The sequence below is a fragment of the Heterocephalus glaber genome, unplaced genomic scaffold, assembly GCF_053883595.1.
Source record: "Heterocephalus glaber isolate CG9 unplaced genomic scaffold, H.glaber_assembly_v1.0 deba00001555, whole genome shotgun sequence".
Classification (NCBI taxonomy): Eukaryota; Metazoa; Chordata; class Mammalia; order Rodentia; family Bathyergidae; genus Heterocephalus; species Heterocephalus glaber.
The window spans coordinates 2,472,360-2,495,945 of NW_028258346.1; the positions used below are offsets into that span (position 1 = coordinate 2,472,360).

Consider the following 23,586-nt stretch of genomic DNA (forward strand, 5'->3'; position numbering starts at 1 on the left):
CTTTAGGAAGAGCAAAGCGACGCTGGCCAGGATCTTGGAGCTGCTACTCGGGACTAGCAAACAATTGTCTGTCCTGACGCCTTCGGGTGTCCAAAGCCCGCCTTTCCTAGGTTCCCCGGGGAGAGGTGCGAGAGGATGAGGGGGATTTCCTTTCAGTTTTCCAACGTCCCTGAGAACTTTCGGTGACAGCTGAACAGTGTCCTTTCCAAGGGCTTCTCCGAGCCAGCACTCACGAGTTGCGCCCCACGCACACACCACAGCTCTCAATGAGCGTCACAGTAATAACGCGGAGGAAACTCCCTCCCCGCCCCACAGGCTGCCCGGATAGGTGTGGCCTCCCCCAGGGCCCCGCCCCTCGAGCGTGACGCAAGGGGCGGGAGGGGCGGGGAGAGGGAACGGGGAGAAAGGGCGGGGAGAGAGGAGGGTGGGCTTGCTCGTGCTCGCGCGTTCGAGCCTGGCGTGTGGGCGGGGGCTCGCCGGTGCGCGCGCTAGGGAGAGGCCAGCCCGGGTGGCCGTTGTGGGGATCGACCCGAGGGGCGGGGGTGTCACCTGCGAGCGGCTGCGCCGGCCGGCCGCCCGCCCAGTCCGGATCCCGCTGGCTGCGCCGGGCCGCGAGCTACATACATCCTTCGAGGCCGGGGCGGCGGACGGGCAAAGCCCGCGCCTGGCGTCCGCAGCGAGGAGGAGTAGGACCTTCGGCGCCGCCGCCGCTGCCCGCGCCCGGCTGGGTAGGTGCGGCCGGGTTGGTGGTCCGCGGGCTGCCGGCGGGCGGGGAGGGGAGCGGCGGAACTTTCCCGGCGCCGCCTCCCCGGGTCCGGGGGCTGTCCGCGGCGCGGGGAGGTGTCGTCGTCGCGGGCGGCGGCGGCCGACGCCATGTTGGGGTCTGTGAGAAACCGGGCGCTCCTGGCCGCGCCCGTCGCCTGTTGCCGCCGCCTCAGGGGCCCGCGGAGAGGGTAGGGGCCGCGGCGCGGCGCCCGAGTCCGGCGAGAAGTTGGGCTTCAGGCTGGGGTCCCAGCCGCGGCCAGTGGCGTCTCGGGGCCGCCACACGTTTCTGTCGGAAAAGTTTGCGGGCTCTGGCGTCGGTGCGGACGCTGGACTGTAACTTGAACGGCGTGCTCTGTGCGACTAGGGATGAATAATGGCACCGCAGGGTTTTCTCTGCGAGGGGCGGTGACTTACACGGTATCTTTTGGAGGCCTTAAGAAGTTTCAGTCTTTTGCCGAATTTGTTTTTCTGTAAAAAGTGTAACCAGAGGAGCCTTGCTTGCTGGGCGAACGTGCAAGGGAAACGAGCCCTGGTGAGGTTACCGCTGCCGAGTCTAAGTGATCCCCGGACTCGCACAGTACCTGCGGCTGAGAAGTGCCTTCTTTGCTATGTTGTATTACTTTGCTGAAAAGACTCATTAAGCTTTGACTGAGGACTTCTAGGCATGTGTTCTCTTAAGAATAAGGCGAAGTGATCTTGACGTTTCGTTTTTCCTTTTGGTTCCTTAAAGGCGCGTGCCTATCATGTTCTGAGCATTTCCCTTTAACTGTGTTCGAATAGCTCATGGGGTCCTCAGGTTAATTCAGTATTAACAAAGGCTTCTATTTTTAATCTCTTCGAGTCATGACAACATTGGAAGGTGAATGGTATTAAGTTACTTATTTGGAAAGCACATGTAATCGCCTGAAAAACAAAAACTGGTGTACTGACTGAAAATAAGGATTCAGCATGAATTACCCAAGTAAATGAATATAAATTATTTAAAGGCATCTTAACCTTAAAAGTCTAAGTGAGTTGAAAAGACTCAACCAAAAATACAATAAACCCTAAACCAAGTCTTGGAGAACTTCTCTTTTGACTCCATAATAGGTAAAAATATACCTTCTGCTTAGATTTGATTGCCGATTTTCCTAGTTCTTAAAAGTCCATTTTGTTTTATTGTCAGTTGCCTTTAACGTATTTATTTTTGTTAACTGAGTTGGAGATGAATTGACTTAATTTATTTCACAAATTTAGCAGCCAAGCTGATATTAGAGGTCTGATGACTCGGAAGCCTTCTCATTTTCCCTGTAGCATAAGTTTGTTTATATATAACTTATTCCTGTGGCACTGTCTCTGTTCTCCTTGTTTGGTTCTTGTATAAAGATTTTATTCTTAAAAATATTTACTTTAACCTGTACTGGTTAAAATATTTCTACCTTGTTCTTCCTCTTCACGCCCTTTCTCTCCTCAGGAATGGATTCATCAAAAGCATTGCATAGATCTGTAGTAACACCTTCTTGATTGACAGCTGGCGTCACATTGGGTCTGATTTGCCTGCCTATCCCTAGCAAGCTGAGAACATAGCAGATGCTCTGGAAAGATTTGAATAGATGCACGCATAGACGTTTGTTTCTTGTAAATATGTTTCATGAATTTATTATAAATTCCATAAATACAGTTGTTAAACCTCTTCTCTGTAGTCTTTTTCTCCATATTACATGCCATAGACTCCAGTAAGTCCACCAATTGATTGGACACCCCCACCCCCGCCAAGAATTTACCTTGGTAACCCAATGAATTTTGGTCTGAGTGTACAGAACTTGGATATTTGTGAAATTTCCAAGAAGATCAGTGGACTGAAGTATAATCACTGGTGAATGAAGAGAGGCCTTGGCTTAATAAAAGGATTATTATAATTTTAAAGTGTGATTGGAATGTTCCACTTTGATGGAAATATTAATGCCTGGAAAATTTGAAGATCATTTTTATGTTTAGGCACTTTGATAGGACAAATCTCATTATTGTCCTATCAGTTTTTGTTTTGCCAAAATTGTCTTAACATTTTTGGAATGCTGCTGCCTGCTGTGCAAGCACAAGCGGAAGGACCCAAGTTTGATCCCCGGTACGAAAAAAAAATTTTTTTTAGAATGCTCTGCTTAATGGAAAGCATATAGAAGTTGCTTTTCTATTGATAGTTTGAGAACCAGCTTTATACATGAGCTGGTTGCTGTTAAGCAATATGCATGCTGACTTAACTGAAAAAAAAAAAAAAAACCTTCATAGATGTGTTTTTTTGGTGTTAATTTAAGTTGCAAAATCTCTCTAGGTTAAAGTTTTCTGTAATTCTGTTAACTGTAGAATTTGGGATTAATTTTATGCCCTCACCCAAGATAACTTTCTCCTATGTAAACCACATGCTAGTGTGCATAATATGGGGAGTTCCTCGGGAGAAAATAAAAGGCATTCAGATAGTTGCTTTGATGTACTGGGAAGAAAGCAAGTCGTGTGTAAGGTGGACTGGAACAAATAAACTGAAAGGCCTGGCTCTGCCCCTTGCTAGCTTTCAATTCTTGAGCTTCACTTCTCTAAGCTTCACTGGAGACATTTATGAAGTGGACGCAGAAGTATTTGTGGCACGGGGTGGTTGTGAAGATTTACTAAGATGTTTGTGGAAGTGCCTGGTACTTGATAGTATTACTTTAAAAAATGAACAAGGTGTAAAGAATCCCAGAATTTTAAATTTAAAAGGGAAGCCGCCTTTAGAAATACCTAGTTCAGTTCTCAACTTTGGCAGGGCATTAGAATTTCCTGTGGAGCTTCTTAAAACTATTGATGGCTACACTGTAGCCTGGAATAAATAAATCAGAATTTGGGGGTCAGAGCATAGATAGCCCAGTCTTTCTTTTTCCTTTTTTCTTTAGCACTCATGATTTGAATGTGCAGGCCAGGGTTAAAAAATCTTTAATTCCCTCCCCCTTTCTTTATTCTATTCATTTTGTGGTTGAGTAAAATGTAGAGGTTAAGTGTCAGCCAGATTGCTATAAAGGATGTATTTTCAGGTGAAGAAAGTGAAGTACATAGAATTAAATAATAGTTACATTCATTTCTGTCCAGAAAGGCCACATTTGAAACTAGGGTTCACTAACTCCAGTGAGCTTCACCTCTGTATCAACAACCTGCGTGTATACCTGATACTTAATCTTGTCATCTTTCAGAGCCACTCTACCTCAAGTCTTAATCCCTGGGACCAAACAGGGATAAAGGCTAGCTTGCTGTTTCTCTTTTCTATCATATCTGGTGGAGCAGTTCTTTGTCCTCACTATCATCTCCCGTCCCTCCCAGGTCTTTTTTTCAACCTTGATCTCTGTAGTTCATATTCTAACTATTCTAGCACTACATAAGCCCTCTTTTTTTTTTTTTTTTTGGTGCTGTAGTGAGGAGTCAATCCAGGCTTTAGCATTGAGTTATATCCTCAGCCCTTTTTATTTTTTTCATTTCGAGGCAGTGTCTCTCTAAGTTGCCTAACTTGGGCTCAAACTTTTGATCTTTGTGCCTCAGCCTCTCAGTCTCTGGGATTCTTCTGTCCTTGACCTTTGATGGATATAACTGATCAATTTTTTTTTTTTTGAGTAAAGGCATTTTTCCATGTCATTATTTCCTAAACAACTATTTATATAGCATTACATTGTATTAAGTACTATAAGTAATTTAGAGATGTCTTGAAGTACATGGGAAGATATGCATCAAGCCATTTATATAAAGGACTTGAGCAGCCACAGGTAGAAGTATCCTCAGGAGCATCCAGAAACAGTCGCCATGGGAGAACCCTACAGCTTCTGAGAGGCTGGCATGTGTTGCTGATAAAGCCAGTGGTCCCTTGAACATTGGCCCATCTTTTGGATCCACCATCCAGTGCTGGAATTCTTGAGCATCTGTTGTGAGCTGTCTGTATTGGCCATGTGATCATGGTGGCCATGATCCCCTGAAGTCTACTCTGCTGGGGTAGGAGTACACATCTTCATCCTGATGAAATTAGATGTGCCTATGTGACTTATTTTGTCCAGTGACATGTGGGTAGAAATGGCATGTGTCATGCCTGGTAGCAGCTTGAAGATTCTCCTTTTTCCCTTATCATATCAATCAGCAAAGTCTCAGGCTGCCCCAAAGGTATAAACCCTCAGTGTCCCCAGTGCTCCTTTGGGGGCAAATGGGCTCTTAACTAGAAGTCAGACATTTTGGATGATGCTTTGAATCCAGAAAACTAGTGCCTTCGATAAGGTGACAAATGTCACAAGAGCTGAGAATCCATCTCTTTCATATGACCCCAAAATCTCCAGCTACTTTTTATCAAGAAAAAAACCAAAGGGGAAAGAACTTTAGCCATAACCAGAGGGACTGCCAGCTTGCTATCTCTGTGACAAATACCTCATGGAGGCCAGGAAATAGAGAACTGATCAGTTCTGGACCTGTAAATATATTTTTGGTACTGGGGATCAAATTCAGGACCTTGCACTTGTGAGGCAGTTGCTGCGCCACTGAGCTAAATCCCCGGCATTGAACCTGTGAGTATTACCACTTACTTTTTCTACTTCTGTCTGTGCCCCACACCTCCCAGAGTCATACTGTGGTGACTGTTACATATTTGTTTTCCTCATGATTGTGTACTAGCTCTTTTCTGTTACTTTTCTTACCTATAAGTTGACTTAGTTTCTCTATTACCTTTTCATTCTCCACAGACCATCTTACTTCCTTCAACAATGTTTGAGATTTTATGATAATGAATTTTCTGTTTTCTTTCCATCTGTTTTTTTTGTTTGTTTTGTTTTTGGTGTGGGGATTGAACTTGGACCTTGCGCTTGCGAGGCAGGCGGTGGCACCACTGAGCTAAATCCCCGGCCCTTCTTTCCATCTGTTTTCTTTGTTTTCTTCCTTCGTTCGGAAGTGGAACTGTCTTTAATTCTTCACATGAGTTTCATCTCAATCAGAAAGGTTTTTATATTCTTTATTCATATTTTATTTTACATGTAGTGTGTTTTACTTTTCACACATATCTTTCACACATTGTTCACAATCTTACACATTGTTTACATTTTGTTCCTATTTTTTTTGAGACAGGCTGGCTTTGAACTCACTGTTGTAGCTCAGGCTGGCTTTCAATTCATGGTGGTCCTTAGCCTCAGCCTCCCAAGTGCTGGGATCATAGGTGTGCTCTACCATGCTTGGCTGTTCCTAAATTTTAAAACTTTTTTCTTTGGCTGTGAGAGATTGTGTTTCATTGTTAAATAGCCAGGACTAACTTTGGCATGTAACTCTCTAGCCTTTTAAAAAACAAATAGGTTTATACTATATATGTTGTTTAGAAACCTTTATTTAATAAAATGTTTTAACAACTTTCCACATTAAGTATTAATCAGTGTTCTTTTAAAAGCTGCCTGAAAAATCCATGGATATGCCACGATATATTTATTTATTTATTTTTTCTTTTGGTACTGGGGATTGAACTCAGGTCCTTGGGTTTGCGCAGCAGGCGGCGAAACCACTGAGCTAAATCCTCGGCTCATGATATATTTAATTAGCTTCCTAGTGTTAAGTATTTAGGTTGTTTTTGGCTTTTCAGAGCTGCATTGAGTATCATATGAACAGTTTTGTACACTGATCTAGTATTTTTGTATATATTCTTTGAAATAGAAATGTTGTGTAAATACTGTCAAGAATATGAGTACCTGTTTTCCCCTACATCTTAAAGAGGTGAATAATATATTATTTAACGTTTTCATTCCTTTAATTATGACTGAGAGCCAGCATTTTCTATTTACGGTTATTTTGTCCTTTGAAATTGCCATCTGTATCTTAACTTTTTTCTTTTTCTTATGGAGTTGTAGGAATGGTGAGCTGGGTGTGGTGGTGCACACCTGCAATCCGAGCACTCTGAAAGGCTGAGGCAGGAGAATTGTGTGTTTGAGCCCAGCTGGGGCAACTCACTGAGACCTTGTTTTAAGATAAAAAAAATTTAAAACTGGGCTGGAGTTGTAGGTCATTGTGAAGGCCCTGTGTTGTTTAATCCCTTGTGTGTGTGTGTCAGGTGGTATTGACCCTTTGTCCTCTTTTACAAGTACTTTTCTTTGACTTTTAATACTCCTCCCCCATGTGGAAGTTTAAAATATGTAATACAATGTTTTCCTTTACGATAGTTAACTTTTTCATAATATAACTATTCCTTGATGACTAGAAATTCAGGTTTTGTTTTGCACTACTAGAGTTAATGCCAGAGAGAAAGCATTTTATTTATATGTATTCTCCTTTCCCCTCATTTAATTTATTTCTCCAGGATAAATTTGCATGGGTAAAAATTAAGTGTCAAAGATCAAGCTTTCTGAAATATTTTATCATATATTACCATTAGTCCTCAAATTTTCCATGTTCCCCTGCTTATCGTGGCCTTTTGGCTAATTAACTTAGTCTCTGAGAGTTGTAAGACATGAAAGCACATTAAAAAGATTCATTTTTTCTCTCTTGTCTGCTATTCTTGCTTCCCGTGGTTCTCTGGTTTTTAAACTAGGTTTGGCCCCCAAGTTTAGTCCCAGCTAGCATCTCTAGGTAGCTGACTACCACATCTCTCTCTGTTGTAGAACTCTGTGCTTATGTTTGCATCTCTGTGAAAGATGACTGTCTTGTTTATATCATGAAGGACTTCAAGAGAAGTATGTCTCAAAATGATTTCTTCTCCTCAAAGCTAGTATCCATGCACAGTGGTTTACACTTAAAACTTTTGAAGTCATCTCACAGTTCAGTTTTCATTCACATACTTCATAAATCCTATTCCTCAGTAATCTTTCTTACTTCCATCTTCCCCTTTTCATTTTTGCTGTCAATTTTGTGTTTCAGGCTTTTGTTATCTTTCATTTGGAGACTGTTGTAATACTCTTGGCTGATTTCTTACCTTCAGTCTGCTTCTCTCCAGTCCATCCTGTGTATGCTTCTGTGTTTTGGTTAATAGTTTCCTATTTAAAAATCTTTGTCTTCTGGTGCTTGTATAATAAATTCTGAACTATTCAATCATGTATATTTTGCAGTTTGTCACCTTCCTGTCTTACCAAACTTTTATTCTACCACTGTATCTTCTGGCCTTGCCGCCTCCAGCCTGGTCTCTCTCGGTAATAGATTGTGCATCATCGTCTACCTTTGAGCCATGCCAAAAATAGTGTAACCCTACTCCTTTTGCTTTAAGGCCCTTACATTTGTAGTTCCTTAAGATTTGGTAATAGATGTTTCACTTAGTTAAAATTACATCACAGCTCAACTAGATCAACTCCTTTGGTCTGGGACTTTCATCGCTCTTTTTAAATTAAATAGTTGTTTTAGTTTGTCCTCTGCTGTTTTACTTTGAATGCCCTGATTTGAGTTAATCATATTCTTTAGTTCATAGCCTTTCACAAGGGTACCAAAGCCCTTTCTTGTTTTCTCCTTGTCAATTACACCTGTCATTCTCTTCCTATAGAAATACACTTGAGGGCTGGGGATTTAGCTCAGTGATGCTGCCGCCTGCCTCACAAATGCAAGGTCCTGAGTTCAATCCCCAGTACCAAAACAAACAAACAAACAAACAAACAACCAGGAAACCCCCTCAAGAAATACATTGGAATTAAATGTACTTGCCTATATAAACTGGAGAATATAGCTGTCTTTCTCTTCACAAAGATTTTAGTTTTGATTCTTTTCAGATGTTATTACTCCCTTGCACTTAGCAAGTAGTCAATACAGTAAATGTTTGGGTACTTGGAATTCATTGAAAATTATTAATGGTTTTTTATTTGTTCCCATATGACTTAGACTAAAACCAAGGAATTAATTTTAACTGTACTCTTTCTATCCAGTTAGTCATTGTAATCCTGCATCTGACCTTATTCTAATTCTGTTTCAAGCTTCAGACTGTTCATTACTTTCTCTACTTTTGCAATAACTTTACAAGTGGATCCTGGTTTAGCATATTTTTACTTCCAGAGCATTGTGCTTTTACTCACCATTTTTTTTGTCTTTCAAAATTTCACCTACTCTTTCAGTGTTCAAGTACTACATTCTCCGTGCCATGTCCTTATTCTTTCCTCTTCTGCTTCCTTACTAAAATAGTTGATATTTTTATTATAGCACTTAACATCGTTGTGCTTTATATTAAACCTTGTAGTATATATCTTAATTCCCAGTGTCTGGTTCATTCTTTTTTTCCTATCAAGCCTAAAGCTTTGAATGTAATGAGCAGATTGAAACTATTTTGAATGATATTAAAGAAAATTTGTGATGGGTATGATAGGATAACCAGTTCTAACAGTAGTGTTTTAATGGTGCTTCATTTTTCAAATATTGTATAGTGTTTTCTTTACAGCTGTTAGCACTGTTCAGCTGCCCCTGTACAAATACTTTTTCAAATGATGCAGTTTTTAAAATCTGAATTTTATTGATGATAGAAATATGCACTCATCATTTTTCATTTACTAACCAAACAGCTGTGCTTTTGAAGAGAGAAAAAAAGTCTTTTATCATGAGATTTGAGTTTTTTCTTAAGAAAAGAAAGGAAACAGGCTCTGCCATTCTCAATACTTAAGAATTAGATATCATAGTTAAATGAAAGCCAGGCCTGTAATCCCAGCACTTGGGAGGCTGAGGCAGGAAGATCACAGTGAGTTTGAGGCTAGCCTGGGCTACATAATGAGTTCAAGGCCAGCCTGAAATACATAGTGAGACCCTGTCTCGAAAGAAAAAAAAAGATATAGTTAAATGAACTACGACGTTTGCTTGTGATTTTAAAATCTGTGGATCTAGTGAAGCAGTTGATGTGTACCGTGTAGTTCCTGTTTTGTTTTGTTCTTTTCTATATGTGAAAATCAACAAATTAGTAGTGAAGTCTTAAATTTTCAGCAAACTTCAGATTTTTGAAGCTGCTGCCATTTCTAACTGCTGATCATATTCAGCTCAGTGTACACTGATGGCATGTATGTTTTTGTAGGTGCTGTCCCAAATACAAGGTTGTAGTATATAATGTTCTTGTTTTCAGGAACCTCCATATCTGTTGAGAATAAGCAGATATCCACATTTTTATGAACATAAACTATAGATACCATAAAATGGTATGAGAATTTAAAAATCAAATAGTATCTGGCTCTGAGTTTGTTGAACTGAGTGCATCTTGATAGACCAATGAGATTGCAGCAAATAAGGAAAAGCAAGAGAGGGAGAAGGTGTTGACCTTATAGGAAGGAAGGAGGCCCAGAGCATATACTGGTGTGCTAGTTTGTTTTACTATCACAAAGAGAACCTATACAGAGGTAGAACTGGAGAATAAATTGCAATAGGCTAGGACTTGACTGTGAAAGGCTTTGAACATCAGGTTAAGGATTTTGGATTTAATTTTTCTTAGCTTGGGTATCTGATTTTGAATAGAGAGTTACCTGATCATAGTTATAGTTACAAAAATGTTAATCTTGCCTTATGTAAGAGATGACTTAACTAATACAGTGGACACTTGACTTACAAACTCGCTTGGTTTCTGACAGCTGGTTTTAACTCAATGGTTGTAAGTCAGTACAGCTGAGGTCTGGATGTTTACCTGGGTACATGCTATAGATAACAAGAGGCAGGTGAATCTTCCATTAACCTAAATAACCCAAGTTGTTCGTATGTCAGGCTGGTCATAACTTGAGGGCCCACTGTACTTAAAGGACTTGTCCAAAACTGGGTCCATATTACTGTCCTGTGGTTCTAAAGACACTTCTTAAAGCTCCCTGATGTGGTTTTTCTGGTTTTCCAAATATTCTGAAATCTTCAACTATTATTTAGTTTTTATGTGCCATGATGGGTTTCTCTGTCAAACCTAACCTACTTGAAACTGTCTTTACTGATTATCCTAAATTAGTCATAGTTTTACTTTCTTTGCTTCTTGTTAATATTTGAAGAGTCATTTCGAATATAGTTTATTCTTATTACCATATGTTTAAAATTTTTTCTCTTTAATTCGCCAGTCACTATTCCCAAGTACATAGTAAAGGTTCATGAGGGTGAAGTATTTCTGAAATCTTTCTGAAAGTAGCAAGGTACAATGACAAGAACATGTATTTTAAAAGAAGAAAAACTGTGAAGCCCTAGGAAAATTCCTTAATTAGTTTATGACAATTTACTTTTTTGTAAAATGGATATAGTTTCACTTAACAAAGTTCAGATTATTAAATGAAAGAGTAAAATGTGAATATGTGTAGGTGCTGAATAAATGTGTTTACTTTTTTTGTATTTTGAGACAAGGTCTCACTGTTGTACCCCAAGCCAGTCTTCAACTTTGAATCTTCCTACCTCAGCCTTCCAAATACTGTAATTACAGGCTTGTGCCACCACACCTGGCTAATTTTTTCTTTCCTTTCTTGCCTGAGACTATAATGTTTTAGCAGAAATTTAAAAAAGTAACTGTAGCTTCTTTCTATATGTGATTCAAAGGTTTGAAGTTTTATTTCTTCTCAGTTCAGCTTTGATAAGTTTAAACAAAATAGAGTAATTTTTCTTGCCTAAGAAATGAACCTATTTCTTTTATAACTATTGATTTCTGCAGTGCATACTCTGATTAGTTTGTCACAGTGGCAGAAATTCTGGTGGAAAAGGGCAAAGAAAACTGTATTCTTGTTGATGGGATAGTAAAATTTACAAAAATTCTGAATTAATTTTGCTAAATTTTCAAGTATTTCTTCTTTGCACTGTCATCCTAATATTTTATTTAGATTCTTACCTAGAATTCTTTGATTATATTATTTTGGTTATTAGATTTTATAACTATTAAAAGTTAAAACTGTCTTGTCTCTTGCAAATGGTAGGTGCTCAGAATATTTCTTCATTTGACAAAGATGCTTTGAGGAGGAGGAGCTGCTCTAATACTGCACATTTACCCGGGCAGGAGGTGCCCCTGCTAGTTTGTTGCTATTAGTGTGCAGTGAGAGAGGGATGGTGGGTGCAGGGCCTTCTACATTAAGCTACACTTTTATCTCTGATGTTTTTAAAAAATGGTTTTTGTAAATGTAATGAAACAACATAAATGCAAAACTTACAGATCAGGGTTAGCTCTCTCACTCATCTCTTTCATGCACTTTTCTTTTTAAATCTGTTTTTTTTGGTACCGGAGATCGAACTCAGGTCCTTGCGCTTCTGAGGCAGCCAGTGGAACCACTGAGCTAAATCCCCGGCCCTAAATCTGTTTTTATTTCACTTTCCTGTTGGTCTTTCCCTCTCCCTTTACATTTTTTGTAAAGTCTCAATTCAGAAGTAACACAAATTTTAAACTCTTGATTACTGTTTATCAAAATGTTATCAGGTTAGATTAAAAACTAGTTTGTAGGCAAATAAGGCTTGCTGTAAATCAGAAATATGGCCCATTTGCTATCAAAGAGTCATTTTAAAGACAATAAAGATTTTAGTTTATTTTATTCAAGGCAGTAGGCTTGGTGGCTGCTGCTGCTGTTTTTTTTTTTTTTAGAGATCAGTAAAGTTCTTTTTGTGAAGTCACTTATCTGGTGTCCGAGCCAAGATTAGAATCCAGGTCTTTTGGTTCATGATTCATTGGTTTTTCTACCATCATGCACAGTTGAATACTGAAACTTACTGATACCAGATACCATGAGTGTGTGTAAGAAATAAATTAGATGAGTTTTTGTTTTAAACTCACAAGGACAAGATAAGAAGTATTGATTTTCATTGGGCAGAACTGGGATATAGAAGTCTATGACAGTTGGGTCTCTTGTCAATTATAAATAGAATCCTTTGTCTTTTTTAAAAAGAATTTTTGTCTCTTCTAGTATTACATTTTTAACAGCTGGTAGACACCTCACTGATGAACATACTATTTTATTTTATTTTATTTCATTTTATTTTATTTTTTGGTACCGGGGATCAAACATGGGTCCTTGGGCTTGCACAGCAGGCGGTGAAACCACTGAGCTAAATCCCCAGCTGAACATACTACTTTAAAAACAAGATTTATCAAAGGACTTGGGTGGAGCACAAACAATTTAAATACAGTTCTTCTTGTCTGCAGTTGTGAAGGACATGACTTGACACCTTTGATTGCTTATTTTAAATTGATATAAAAGCTAACTTTATAAAAGATATGCTTTTGCCATAGTTCTTACATTTTAAACATGAATTAAGATTGCCAGACACTATTTGCTGGAAAAGAAGGTACAAGAAGACAAAGAATATCAATTGGAAAACTTTAAATATTGTTCTTTGAAGTGGCTGGATATGAAAAGAAACATATATACAGTTTTCCTATCAACAGCATTAACTGATTAGAAAAAAAAAGGTAGATTCAAAGTGGCAGCAAAATGTAACCATCTTTTTTTAAAAAAAGAGAAAAAAATGTAGCCTCTTGTGAGGAGGCACCTACAGAATTACTGGGTAATAAAAGAAAATATGAATCCCTGGGAAGAGATACTTTTGCTCTGCCTGGGAACACTGACAACTATAAAGATGGACAGTGATTGTGCTGCTTAATGTTACTGTCCACAGTGGAAATTTTGTAAAAGGTAGCAAGAATCTTAAACATTTTATTCCTTGTGACCTAGGAATTTTACTTCTTGGAATTTGTCCTAAAGAAGTCATTCTTGTCAGGGATGGAAACATTTTCTTTTTTGGCTTTTCCTGTATTTTCTGGTATTCCTTCCCAGTAAAAGTAGTAGTACTCAAATCGGGCCGTATTTTTGCAGTTCTGCTTCCTCTTTCCTTGCCCCTCTATGAGTAAAATATGCAAAAGGGGCTGGGATGTGGCTCAGTGGTAGAGTGCTTGCCTAATATGGGCAGGCCCTGTGTTTCGTCCTCATGACTGCAAAAAAAAAGAACAAAGCAAGTTAAAAAAAAAAGTGTGGGGAGGGGACTGCACCCCTGCATCCCTAGTGGGGCTAAGAAATCTTGGATTCTAGTCCTCTGAAGAAGTCTTTGAAGCCCAGCATGGTGGCACATGTCTGTAATCCCAGCTATTTTGTAAACTGAGACAGGAAGATTGAAGTTTCCAGGCCAAGACCTTGTCTGAAAATAAAATTTAAAAGGGCCAGAGATGTAGCTTAGTGGTAGAGTGTCTCTGGGTTCGGTTCCCAATACCAAAACAAAAAAAAGGACCAAAACTGAGAATTCTTACTGCTTAGGGCACCTAGTGTAGTAAATTCGGATTTGGCCTTTTGGGGGTGGGGGCCCAGGCTCTGCTTAGACCTTGAGTCAAAGGGTAGTGCTCTGATCTATAGTACTTTACCAAAGAATGTTGCTTCAAGGTATCTAGCAGTAACAGGTTAAAGTATTTTTAGCCAAGTTTGGTGGTGGACGCCTGTAATCCCAACCTCTGGGAGGGTAACGCAGGAAGATCACAAGTAGAAGCCCAGCCTGGGGAATTTAGCAACTTAGCAAGACTCTCTCAAAAGTCATAAAAAGTAAAAATTATGAAAAAAGGCTGAGGATGTAGCTCATTGTGAAGGCCCTGGGCTCAATACTAGGTACTGCCAACAAACAGGGGTATTTTGATTTCCAATTTGATAATGTCTTCCTACTCCTCTCTCCCTCACTCCCTTTTGTCCATCTCTCTTCCCCCTCCTCTCCTTCCTCCTGTTTCATGTTTGTGTGTAGAATAGAATGTGTGTACTCTTTCAGAGTCCTCTAGTTAAGTCCTTTTCGTGTCAGACACACACGGAAAATATTTCAGAACCAAGAAGGATAATGGAAAGGAATCTTAAAGCCACAAGCCTTAGGCTTTGTGTGCCTATTGTTTTCAAATACTGTATATAGGTCACAGTCCATTAGTAAAATCAACCAAGTGGGCTGCCATTATCATTATAGTAAGGATAATAAAACACATCATTATTGAAAAAAATAAATGTGTTTGTAATTTGCAGTATAAAATGTATTTATGCGGGCCACTGTCAAACTTAGAAAAGTATTTGCTTTAGCGAAATACTAATTAATAATGCCCCAGATTTCTCTTAAATTGTATCATTCTTAAACAGGGGGAAAGATTTATGAACAAAGATTCAACATTAATATATTGTAAAATTTGAGCAAAGAAACATTAGGAGACATAACACATTAGATGATTTGCTCAAGTTAATATTCCCATGTCTTTCTTCAGTATTTTTAGGGTTTACAGTGAAGGTCCAGAGGTTAGTAATAGCTTTTCCAGAGTTCTTGTAGAGTCAGTCGAGTTTTAAGGAACAATTTAGTGTACCATAATATAATACACTGTTAACACCAAAAGTCAGATTTGAGCCTTGTTCTACTGTGACAGCCTTGGCCAAATTACCTAACCTCTTTATGGCTGTTTACTCATCCATAAAATAAAGCTAATAGTGCGTAAATTATTAGGTTGCTCTGAGTAGGAAATGAGGCAGTGAATGCAGAAAGCTCAGCATATTGCTTGGATTCTGTTAATTCTACCCTGTTTTACTGCTAATGTCTCTTTTTGTGCCTTAGTTTTTCCTTCAGGTCACATTTTAGCTAATATTATCTGATACTTCTTTGGAGAATAATAAAAACTTTAGTCTCTTCACAGGAGTTTAAAACAATTAAAATCTGATTATAATGGATGTGAGAAAAGTATGTATTTATGACATTCCAATAGTAGTCATAGCAGCAAACGCTTTTCCATTGTACAGGAATTCATAACTGTGTAACCAAGTGTGTAGAATCAATAATTGATTCCGATGGGGATAATAGATAAACAGTTCTTTAAAAGTACAAACCCCTTTCTTGCCTCAGGGCCTTTGCACTTGTTCCTTTTGCCTGGTATAGTCTCCCTGTCCCCAATTTTTATGTTTGCCTATCTAGTACTTCCTTATTAGCAGAAAAGGACACTGTTAGAAAGGCCTTTCCTGACCATGTATTTGGAGTGGTTCCCAGTTGATGTGTTTAAAATCACTTTTTAAAGTGGCATTAGTTACTACTTGGTTCTTGATTTTGTTTCCTTGTCCCAACTAGAATGAAAGCCCTGAAGGGCAGGGACTTTACCCTATATTGCATGTTATTATTTTTCCTGCAATGAGATCAGTATCTAAAAAACATTTGTTGTATAAATATAAAGTATGAAAAATTGTAAGTATACTTTCCAGACTGCTGATGTGTACTGTATAGTTTTCTAATTTTATTTTCTTTTTATGCATACACATTTATGAGTATCTTTGATTATGCTTTTATAGTATATTTCATTATTTAAATATAAACCTTTTATAATTTATGTTTCTGAAATTGGGATGTTTTATAATCAAAGGTATATTTTCATTTGATTGGCAGCATTTTTTAATCAGTGGTACATAAAATGAGGATGTCTTGAAATCTATGGCAGATTTGATGAAATATGGTATTTATTTGAAACAACAATGGGATCAACTATTTTCCCCACCTGAATATCTTGAGCATTTCCCCATATTGATATTCTTAGATCTATCTCATTCTTTTTTTTCGGTCCTGGGGATCAAACTTGGTTGTTGCACTTGCACGACAAGCGAAGAAAACACTGAGCTAAATCCCCGGCCCTCTATTTCATTCTTAGTATACAAGATTAAGGATATATCGTTTACCTAAATGCTTTTCAACATTTGAGCTTTTCCATTTTTTTCTGTTACAAATAGTGCTGTATTGAATATCTTTGTATAAATCTTTATACACGTGAGTGAAATATCTTTTGATTAGCTACCTAGATTCACGGGTACACATATATCCTGTAGTACCGGGGTACCTGTCACCTTATAGTCTCAGAAGTACTGCAGTCTTAAGAAATTTTAAATTGTTAATTAGTCTGGGATATGAAAACTGTCCTAGTGTTTTAATGTAATTTCTTACTAACTTAGGAAGTTGAGCTTGTTTTTATGTTTATTGTTTTTATTTCCTCTTAAGGTACTTTTGCTTAGAACTGTAAATTTTTAATTGACTGGCAGATATATACTAATTAGAATGAGAAACCTTCAAAGTTTGGAGCTATGAGTTATTCTTGGGAACAGCTCTCAGGTTGACAGAGCCCATTCTTGTGGAGGACAAGAGAGTTTTATAAGGACCCCAATATTGGAGGAAAGAATTCAGGGATAGTCAAAATTATAGTGTTTTAGAAGCCACGTGGAGGGGTGCATGTCTGTATGTAATCCCAGCTGCTCAGGAGGCTGAAGTAGAATTACACATTTGAGGAAAGCCTGGGCAATATAGCAAGGCCCTGGCTTTAAAAATGTTTGAAAAAAATATTCTTTTATAATGAAAGCAAAGAGTTGAGAAGAGTTGCAGTATCATCAGTTTGTAAAACTAAAGACTGGAATTTACACCACGCTGTTAGTTTTTAGTTTTTAAATAGTCCTTTTTTCAAACTTTGTTTTTCTTCAATATGATTTGGTTGTTGTGTAATATAGGTTAGTAGGTTTATATTTTTTGTAGTACTGGGGTTTGAACCTAGGGCCTTTGAACTGAACTATATATCCTCAGCCCTTTAAAATATATGTATTTATTTATAATTTTGAGATAGAATCTCATTAAATTGCCCAAGCTGGGATCAAAGTTGTGATGCTCCTGCTGAACCTCCCAGAGTGCTGGGATTATAGGCATGGGCCACCACACCCAGCTAGGATAGTAGGTTTGAAATAGGACACCACTCAGGGTCTTTAGTGAAGTCAGTATTGGATCCAGAGTTTAAATCTGTGATCATTAGATTAATATTTCTTTGTTTGCACATTGTTAAAATCTTATTAATGTTTTAAAAATGGTTATTGGATCTGCTTTTTAGGTTCCATTGGAGTCTGTGGAAGAAACAGATTTCAGTCCTTTGGTAAAGTGAAGCTAGATAATACATAGAGTCTGGCAAGCATAGAGGAAGGGTTTTTTAAAACTAGTATGAGAATTTAAGGAATGCTCTCTGGAGGAGAGATAATTTAAACTGAATTTTGAAGGATGAGTAAGTTAGTGAAAGTATTAAGTAGGAAAGGAAACAACAAGCGAGGCATGGTGGCACATAGCTATAATCCCAGGACGTGGGAGGCTGAGGCAGGAGGACCCTCAATTCCAGACCAGTTTGGGATGAACATAACCTTAGAGATGAGCAGTGACAGGAAGGCTGGGAAGGTAAGCAGGAACTGGGTAATGAAGGGCCTTGAACACCATGCTAGAAGTCCCTTATTTTAAAGGTTAAGGGGAATCATTTTTGCAATGGCAGGACCACATTAGCCTGTTAGAAATCACTGCCTAAAGATCACTTTAGAGGCAAGAAAGCAAAAGACATGTTGGGAAACAATCTGGTAATCCAAGTGAGAGAATTAGGACCTTAGCTCAGTAGGAATAGTTTATTGGGAAAATGGAACTGTGTTTATTATTTTGCAGAGCTGACATACTATTTGTCCAGTTGTTTTTCAGTCATTTATGTCTGTAAGAAGTTTATACTTTTATAGTGTGGTGCTATGTGGAGATGGTTAGTAGGTATCTTGATGATTATAAAAATTAAGAGATGTTACCTTTTTTGGTGTGTTTAATGATTATCTCAGAGGGAAGGAATATCAGAGTGTTTGGCTTTGTGAAAAGCAATGATTTGTTAGATTAAGTTTAGGTTATATAATTTATTAATTTATAATTTCTGTGTGCTAATTTCTTTTTTTTTTTTTAGGCTATTAGCAAAAGATGGTGGATCGCTTGGCCAACAGTGAAGCAAATACTAGACGTATAGGTATAGTGGAAAATTGTTTTGGAGCAGCTGGTCAACCCTTAACTATACCTGGACGAGTTCTTATTGGAGAAGGAGTCTTGACTAAGTTGTGCAGAAAGAAGCCCAAAGCAAGGCAGTTTTTCTTATTTAATGATATTCTTGTATATGGCAATATTGTCATCCAGAAGAAAAAATACAACAAACAACATATTATTCCCCTGGAAAATGTTACTATCGATTCCATCAAAGATGAGGGAGATCTAAGGAATGGATGGCTTATTAAGACACCAACTAAATCATTTGCAGTTTATGCTGCCACTGCCACTGAAAAATCAGAATGGATGAATCATATAAATAAATGTGTTACTGATTTACTCTCCAAAAGTGGGAAGACACCCGTTAATGAACATGCTGCTGTCTGGGTTCCTGATTCTGAGGCAACTGTTTGTATGCGTTGTCAGAAAGCAAAATTCACACCTGTTAATCGTCGTCACCATTGCCGAAAATGTGGTTATGTTGTTTGTGGGCCCTGTTCTGAAAAGAGATTTCTTCTTCCTAGCCAGTCCTCTAAGCCTGTACGGATTTGTGACTTCTGCTATGACCTGCTTTCCACTGGGGACATGGCCACGTGCCAGCCTGGCAGATCAGACTCTTATAGTCAGTCGTTGAAGTCTTCTTTAAACAATGTATCTGATGATGAGGATGATGATAGCAGTGACTAAGGACACATTTTGAAATATTTAATCAGGTGTGACTGAGAAATCAGCTCTGGGGGAAATGGAAATTCTTAGTGCTCTCTCACTTTCTCTCTAGCCATGACTTTGCCTGAGAAAGTTTGTGCCTATGTGCCTCAATATAGTCTGTAGGAAGTAGGTCTGCCTTCCTTCTCCCCCTCCCCACATTCTCCTGCAGGGATAGACTGTTGCAAATGTATCAGATGAAGTTTTGGTTTCTTATTCTTGTTTATTTCCAGATTATTTTCTTGGAGGGTTGGGGAAAATGTATTTAATAGATTCCGTACCACATTGTTATTTTTGTTTTAGTTATATGGAAAAACTAAAAGCCCAGAATGATGGGAACAGGAGTATAATATGATTAAAATAATAATATTAACTTTTTTCTAATCATCCTAATGATTACAGTGCCAGTGACAAAAATACTGTACATGACTTGGAAATACTTTTTTTACTTTATACCAACCAAGTGGTGCCTTACTGTAATAGCACTGTTACATGAAATATAAGCCCTTACTGTCTCACTTTTTGGTTTAAAAAAACACATTGGTGCTCTTTGAAGTAATAAAATGAGTGTTTATGAATGAGTATAATTAGGAACACTTCTCATCTGACAGCTATAAATCACTAAATTTAGAAGGTATCTTCATTCTATATGAATAAGTATTTTTCCATAAAATAGTTGTGATTATATTTTTATGTTTTATAGGTACCAAATTATAATTGTCAAATGTATATTTTAAATTATAAGAGGTTACCATTCTTCAGAATTTGAAGATTATCAATTATACAGAATTGCCATATTGCATTAGCTTCTGCTTTCAACAAGGTTTTTTAGATACGAATTCTTCTGCTTTATTTCTAGAATGAAAAATCTTGTAAGACCCTTGAAAATAAACAATCTCTTAAAAATTCCATGATAAGAGTACTGCTCTACTTAGTCTTGAGGATTTGGAAGAAATAATATATAAGAATGATCAAAGCAGACCACTTTAAATTTGGCTAGACTTCATATCTGTGGAAATGTTGTCTATTTCAGTATGAAACTATCTTGAATTTACAAAGTGTTATATTTTATAAAAGTTTTGTAAAGACCCAATTTCTATTTTTGTAAAACAATTGTATGTTTTATGTGTTTCTGAAATCATTTTGCAATCTGTGGAAATAGACTAGCATTTGATACTTTTAAATCAGTCTAGATTGCTTTTGAGAAGTAATTTTCACTTTTTGCTTCTGAGGCAGCCATTAGGTTGCAAGTGTTTATCATATAAAACTTGATGCATTTTGCACTACTCATTTCATTTGTATGCTGCAAATAACTACAGTCTTTCAAATATGGGAAATCGGTTTAAAATTTAAAGTTCTACATTTTTTTAACTTCTAAATTAAAAATCTGATTATTCTGCAGATGTCATGAGGTTTGATCCAGTAACATGGTGGAAATTCTTTGGTATCTAACTGTTTGGCTAAGGCACTAATTTTACTTGATTGTTAAATTTTGAAAGCACCTGAAGTATTCAGATCTCCCTGTGAGAAATGTGAAAGAAAAGCACAACAGGAATTAAGGGTTATTTTTTTTTTTTTTTTGTGGTTGTTGCTGTTTGTTTTTGGTTGGTCTTAATAGCAGATGGATTTTTGTTTCTAAGCAATATGTACATATAATCAGTCAGTATATCTGAAAAGGACCATTAAAACCTGAGAATGCGAATGGAGACGCTGGTACAGAGTAACCTAGTAAATTCAGAATCAAGGGAAATGTTCTGAGATAACATGTGGATTGTCAATCTCTCTTGACTCTTTATAATAAAAAATATTTTGCAACTTCCTGTTTTATGCATATTGTGACTTTTCCCCTTTGCTAAGATAATAAAGATAGTATGCATATTTTCTTCATTATTCAAATAATTAATGAGTGCCTACTACATGCCAGGCATTGTTCTACCCAGAGTGAGTAGTGAACAGATATTCCTTCCTTTTTATGGAATTTACATGCAAATAGAATCCAGGATGTGTTATCTTCAAGAATTATAAATCTTGGTTATATATAAAATGTGAAATAAGTTTGGTGATTTTTCATTCTGTTCTTGAAATTTATTTGAACTACCCAATGCCTTAACTGAATTGATATCTATTAGTGTATGGGAAATAAGATTCCATAGATATAAAGGAAAAATACTAAGTTGAACATACCCCAATACAGAAATTCATACTTTCAGGTCAGGTGCATAACATGGCCATGGTTAATATAAAATTATATGTTTATCAACTTTATGTCAAAATTCTCATAAATAGTACTAAATTATACCTTATGATTCTTGGGGGATCCCCCAGTATTTGACCTATAGTCTCCTTTCTCTTAAGTGTATTAACTTCATTCTCAAATGTGACTTTAATCAATGTAGTAATGGTTATCTGCATACCCACATGTATTACACTGCTGTACATTTTATCAATAAGATTTAATAGTCATATTTAGGATGAAAATACAGTAAAACCTTGGATTGTAACTTGTTCTGTGAGTATTCTGCGAGACAAGCAAACATTTCTAATAAATTTTAACTTGATAAATGAGTAATGTCTTACAATACGAATAGTACATGACATGAATGTCCCGTGGTCACAACTGAGCCAATGGTGGTTCTCTCTGTGTTCCCCCCCCATCAGACTCTCTCCCTCTCTCTCTCTCTCTCTCTCCCTCTCCACACTGTGGAATTGTGGGTGATCATCTCCCAGCAGCAAGAAGTTATAGAGGTGATCTCATCTGCAAAGGAAGAGGAGTAAAAGGAGATACCCCTCACTTCAAAAGAGATTAGGGAAATGTGTAAAATGTAGGAAACAGTGCAAAATTTTGCACCAAAAAATAAAATCACCATCTGAATAAGGTTGTAGCAGTGTGAGCAATGAATCTTTTTGGAGGTGGTGGTGGTGGTGGTGGTGGTGGTGAGCCAGGTCTCACTAGGCAGTTCAGGCTGTCCTTGAACTCGCCAGAGATCCTCCTGCCTCAGCCTCCCTAAGTGCTGGGATTACAGGAATGTGCCACCATGCTTGGCAGTGAATCTGTTTAACAACAATGCGGTGTCACATTTCTGTGAAATTTTCAGAAGGAGGCAAAAGCAAGAGTCATTGGATAGGTTCCTTGTTAAAGTTGGAGGGAAAGAAAGCATCAATTGAGCCAATAGGTAGTGATTCTCTTAGTGATAGTGAAAGTCATCCTCTCATCTCACACCAGCCACCAAAGTTTTCAGGGTAGGTGCAGATTAATTTATTTTTCTCTATTATGTCAGTTACAATTTTATATGAATATTTCTGGGTTATGGAATGAATCATCTGAGTTTCCATTATCTCTCGCCTTTAAAGTGCTTTGGAGTACAAGCACATTTCTGGAATGAATTATGCCTGCAAACCAAGGTTTTACTGTATGTCAAATTGTGTCATTTATTGATAGTTTTTAAAAAGTCTAAGGCTAAATTATTTTACTACAAAGCATCAGTTATGCCAAGCTTTATAGTGTTTGCTGTGGTTTGTCCCTACCAAAACTTATGTTGTGTCCCCATTGTGGCAGTGTTAGGTGGGGCTTAAGGGGAGATGTTTAGGTTGGAGTGGAGCCTTCATAAATAGATTAATATCATTTTCAGGAGTTTTCCCTCTTATGGGACTGGATGATTTACTCCACAATAGGTTGTCTTTTCACTTTTTTGATGGAATTGCTTGAAGTACATAATTAAAAGTTTAATTTTGATAAAATTCAGATTCTTTTGTTGCTTATGCTTTTGGTATCATGTCTCAAAAACCTTTGCCTAATCCGAGATAACAAAGATTTACTCCTGTATTTTCTTCTTGCTCTGAATCTGATGAGGATTCTTGGTTATTGATGCACAGAATTTGTCTTTGATATTACCTCCAGAATTAGAGTTCAAAACTATTTCCAAAATAGGTAATTCATTAGAATTCATTAGTGAATTTCCTAACAGGTAAAAATTGCTGTGATTGTATCAACCTTTTCCTTCAATTCAGTAGGTGAAGTTATACTTTTGGATGTACAGGAAGTAGGCTCAGAAAACATTCTGTATGCTGAAGGCATAGCTTATTATTGGGAGCTAATGCAATTTGACTTTTCTGGCCAGTTACTGCTGGAAAGAATGCCCCAACTTGCATAGACATTTCTCAAAAGATATACAAACAAGCCATGGCAGTGAATGTCTATAATCCCAACTCTTTGGGAGGCTGAGGGAAGAGGAGTGAAGCCAGCCTGGGTAATTTAGTGAGATCTTGTCTCAAAAAGAGGGGTTGGGGATGTAGCTAAGTGATAGAGTACTCCAGGGCTCTATCTCCACTGTTGGAAAAAACAAAAAGACGTGTGGTCACAGTAGGTGTATGAAAACATGCTCAACATCACTAATCAGGAGCAGACAATTAAAACCACAA

General features: G+C 37.8%; 1 protein-coding gene across 6 annotated transcripts in view; it reads left to right on the forward strand.

Annotated features, from left to right (window-relative positions):
- Positions 1-22,322, forward strand: part of Plekhf2 (pleckstrin homology and FYVE domain containing 2) — a 55,297-nt gene extending 32,975 nt beyond the window's left edge. Inside the window, exons 1-2 of one of the 6 annotated variants that reach the window (XM_004850134.4) lie at positions 591-728; positions 18,389-22,322. In XM_004850134.4, the coding sequence (XP_004850191.1) occupies positions 18,403-19,149 (747 nt within the window). In that variant the 5' untranslated portion in view covers positions 591-728; positions 18,389-18,402 and the 3' untranslated portion in view covers positions 19,150-22,322. Of the gene's footprint in view, positions 1-590; positions 729-842; positions 954-1,044; positions 1,183-1,716; positions 1,855-2,187; positions 2,383-18,388 lie in introns of those variants that run through there. The other 5 variants (XM_087190637.1, XM_087190638.1, XM_087190634.1 and 2 more) reach the window with 5 other exon arrangements.
- Positions 22,323-23,586: the final 1,264 nt, after the last annotated feature.